Source organism: Phalaenopsis equestris, unplaced genomic scaffold, assembly GCF_001263595.1.
Source record: "Phalaenopsis equestris unplaced genomic scaffold, ASM126359v1 Scaffold000469, whole genome shotgun sequence".
Lineage (NCBI taxonomy): Eukaryota > Viridiplantae > Streptophyta > Magnoliopsida > Asparagales > Orchidaceae > Phalaenopsis > Phalaenopsis equestris.
The window spans coordinates 604359-608985 of NW_018164910.1; the positions used below are offsets into that span (position 1 = coordinate 604359).

At 32.2% G+C, this 4627-nt stretch overlaps 1 protein-coding gene across 1 annotated transcript; it reads left to right on the forward strand.

Moving 5' to 3' along the window:
• Window positions 1-50: 50 nt before the first annotated feature.
• LOC110027966 lies at window positions 51-722 on the forward strand. The gene has a single exon (XM_020729633.1). The coding sequence runs from the start codon at window positions 150-152 to the stop codon at window positions 711-713; it is 564 nt and encodes a 187-aa protein (XP_020585292.1). The 5' UTR covers window positions 51-149; the 3' UTR covers window positions 714-722.
• Window positions 723-4627: the final 3905 nt, after the last annotated feature.

The window sequence follows — 4627 nt, forward strand, 5'->3', positions numbered from 1 at the left end:
ATATATAGACACAAAACAATATGGATAAAAACAAAGGGCAGTTACAACACCAAAACAGCTGTCTTTGCAATCTTTCCTCCGCCAACCACATCCTTATTTTCCTCTCAATCCTTCACCACCCAGCGCCCCTCTCCATTCTCAGGAAAAAAATGGCGGCATGGGGAAACCTGAAGAACATCTTCGAGAAACCAGCAACAGACTCCCATTCTCCATGTGCACAAAACCTTCCTTCAACATCCTCTAACTCCTCCTACGATATCTTCCGCGAACTCTGCCATTCTTCCTCCTCCTCCTCTCCTCCCATTCTCCAATCCATCACCACATCGCCGGAACCCCATAGCGGAGCCGCCGTCGAGATATTCGGCGAGCTCTGCTACGCCGAAAAATCCGATTTTTATCCCTGCAGCGATGCGGAGACAGAGAAAAGAAGCAGTTGTGAGAAGGTGGGAGAGTGCGTGAGAAGCTATTCCGATGTCAGGCCGAGAATAGCTGGATTTCCGCCGCCGATATCGACCATAGGGAGCGGGGGGAAGCCGAGAGTGTATTTCAAATCGATTAGAAAAGATGGGAGATTTGTTTTGAGGGAAATAAGGATTCCGAAGCAGAGATTGTTGCAGACGAGGAGGGAAGATGGGAGGTTGAAGATGAGAGTTTTGCGGCCGAGAGAGGAGGAGGAGGAGGAGGAGATGAGGGGTGGAGGAGAAGAAGGATGAGTTGTTGGTTGTTAGAATTTTGATCTTTTTAATCAATCTAGTTTGGGTTTTTTTTTGTGATAAAAATGTGAACTTTATTCAGTTTATGTTGCATAGATCTTGTAAGGAAATGAATTTGCTATCTTCTCTTTGTTTTTATTCTTATTGATTTTTTTTTATTTTTGGTTTACTGTTTTGGGCTTCATGATCAGGGGTGGAAATGATCAAATTATCATCTCATATAAGTAAAAATTCGAATTTTGAGTGGGGCAATAGCCTCCCTTCGACCCTATCTGGGTCTGCTCCTATTCATGGTTGCTGGAGTTTTTTACTTTTATGACTCTGATAATAGAAAATTATTACATCTGATAAAGCACACTTTTAGATAACGAAAATAATCTGACCACATTATCGTGTATTTCGGGTGGCCAGATCCCTGACTATGTTCGAACGTGCAAACACGGGCGAGACGTAATAATTTCTCCTAATTTTGTGACTTTACACACATGTATCATGATCATAAATATGGTTTTACAAATTGGATTGAACTCATTTGTCGGAGTAGATTTAATTTAATTGTGAATCAGTCTTTTGCATGTAGTGAATCATAATCAATAATTGATTTTTTATTGCACTATTTTCTATGAACTCTCTAGTTTAATATTGATTAATTTTTTAACCTCTTATTTTGATGGGATGGGTAGAAATAAAAAAAAGAAGATAAAAGTTAAAAAGAATTAAGTTATTGTATCTCAAAATCTTGATTCATAATCATATCTAAATTATTCAATAAGTAAAAATATCATGATTGCAGTATTATTATATCATTTAAATAATATGAAAATAGTTTTAATATTTATTAGGTCATATCCTCCCTTTAGCTTGAATCAAACTATTGAAATTTGAATTTTTTTTTCTTTTGGTTTAATATCTCATCTTTTTTTCTTCTAATTGGTTAAGTTTGTGCAACTCTTAACTTCAACTTGAATGATTAATTAAGCATGACTTTGAGTTTAATTCTACGAGTTAGAGTTGGCAGATAAGCAATCTCTTTTATTGTAATAGAAGATTGTATTTAAGAAACACTTGCAATCAAATGTTAAAATTTATGTGAAGCTAGAAGATAACAAATAAGAAATCAATTAGGATAAGCAAGTAATATAGATTTTAAAATTTTCTATATTTATATACTTAATGTTTAGCTTCAAACTTCTTTTATTTGAAATTTATAAAAAAACATTTTTTTTAATTTATTAGTTTAACAACTAACAAGTCAAGCAGCTGAGTTGGGGCTAACCTAGGCTTAGCCTTTAGGTTCATCAATCTCAGCTCATAAGCCATTTTTGAGCTGAGTTTTGCTAGTTCATAAGTCAGCTTTACTTGGGGTCAGATTGAGACAGTTGCAGTTGTTTGAAGAAAATACTGTTATTGCTATAATAATTTTTTTTTCTTTTTTTTGAAAAAGTCAGGTCTGTTGGGAAAATACAGCTTTCAACTAAAGTTTTATAAAAACACAGACAAAATACAGTTTTGCCAAACAAAAAAACTAAGGTGTGACGCCACACTGCCCCCCAAATGCACCATTGGTTACACTTTCTTATGAAACAAAATCCGTTATTTTAGTTACCTATAATTAGTACAGTAAATGAGTTGGACTCAAACAAGCTCAATTATTGCTTTGTTTCACTAATTAAATAGATAAGCATAAAATATTTTATTTGTGTTTGTTAGATATATTTCTCAATTGTGATAAGATTTTATAATATATTCCTTTTGTTTAAGGTAAATTTCATCTTTGAATCCTTAAGAACGATTTCTTCCTTCAACAATTAATTGACTAAGACATCATTTCATCTATTTAATAACCTTTGAACCCTTCTAATAGAAGACATGCATAAACAAGGTGTCATCTTATCATAAATATTTTCAATCAATAATTGATCCAACACAAGCACTTTGTAGATATGACATTTTGAAAAGTCTTATAAGTTATGAAGTATATACATTGTCTCACATATATATTTATACATGCAAATTTACATATAACTAATGGTCTGTTTGGAACAGCTGTAGCTTATTAAAAGTAATTGTGAAGCTGCTGAAAAATAATATAATGTTAAAAAAAACTGCACTGGCTATTACAATTTTTGTTACTTTGAAAAATTAAGAAGCTGCTACCGCATCTAGTCAGGACCGGTTTAAAAATGCAGATTTCAGCGACAGTTTTTTGAAAAGATGCCAAAATTCAGTTTACCATTGTCTCACATATATATTTATACATGCAAATTTACAATATAATTAATGGTATGTTTGGAACAGCTTTAGCTTATTAAAAGTAATTGTGAAACTGCTGAAAAATAATATAATGTTAAAAAAAAAACTAAAGTGACTATTACAATTTTTGTTTCTTTAAAAAATTAAACTCACAGCTAGAAAGTTGTCACCGCACCTAGTCAAGACCGGTGAAAAAATGCAGATTTCAACGGCAACTTTTTGAAAAGATGCCAAAATTCAGTTTACCGCCTCCACCGCACCACCGCCCCAAACGGACCATGAATCGAATACGAACGAACAAGAATAAAATTTTTAATTTTTTATTTCAATAACCCCAACTCCAATCAAAATTCTCCACAGCTATGAGTTAGAGAAACATGAATAGATGTTTAGTTAAATTATATAATGGCTTTCACATGAATCTTATTTAGTTAGCTCCTAAAGGGAAGAAAAAACAGTGAAGCCAATGTATTAATTCAGCTCACAGGTGAGGATCAGTTACTTAACAACTGCTAGCTTCTCTCTAACAGGCTGCTTAGTGCATTGTACAGCTAAAATTATAATATTTATTTTTAGTAGCATTAAATTTGGAATATTTACATGCATACCCATCAATTCTTATGAATTTAAATCTCCTATGTTATATATATATATATATATAATAGGACATGTAACATATCAAATTATATCAAATGAAATCAATAAATGCAACTAAGTAAATAAAATTTGTAATGGTAACAAGATGTTGGCAAAAAAATAAAGTCTATTATTTGCATGACAATTCTTAAATATATTAATTAATATTCAAGTATTATTAAATTATTTATTTAAATACTCATACAAATTTCAAAAATAGTAAAATAAAATAAATATTTTTTTACTTTTAATTATGTTAGTTTCATGAATTAAATATTATGTATAATGCATTGAAGAAAATATTCAAATTATGAAAATTATAAATAAATATTTAATTGCATTAATATCTATTTTAATTTTTTTTCTTAATTAATAATTAAATAAGTAAATATATCCAATTGTCAGTAAGAAAAAAAAAACCATTTAAGAAAATTCCAATTATTTTCTATCTTGAGCTCAAAGCTATCTATCTTGATCCATACATCTTGTTTTTTTATTGGATGGTTGTGTTGAGAATTTTAGGGCAAAGATGTCAACGTCCTCGTGAACAGAGCGACGACTTTTCCTTCAATTCAGAAAAGGAGAGTACAAGACCACATTAGGGTTACAATACGTATATATATAACCCTAGAGTACAATATGTAATTACAAAATTATCTCTGTACAGTACAGCGATGGCATTTCCTCCACACCCCCAACCCACATAATAAAACTCTCCCGATTGGACAAATGCTTCCGCTCCACTCCGCTCGCGAGCTCTATTCCGCTCCAGCATCTGTCCCTTATTTGATATGTGAGTCATACCTAACAAGTTGCCTTTTCACTTACTCTGATAGTTTTTTTTTTTGTTTTAGGTTTCACGATTCGACCGAACATCTCCTCTATCCTAAATGAAATCATCTGATCCCACTCCTTGTTTTGAAATTTTGGAGGGCTATGATGACAAGTACAACACTCACTATAGGCTCAATCGTCTTCCACTTCATGTGATTTTCCTGGTTCCTTTGCTTTGGCAGATTTAGCTC

Coding starts and splice junctions, on each gene's coding strand:
- LOC110027966 (XM_020729633.1), top strand. CDS start 150: ATGGCGGCATGGGGAAACCTGAAGAACATCTTCGAGAAACCAGCAACA.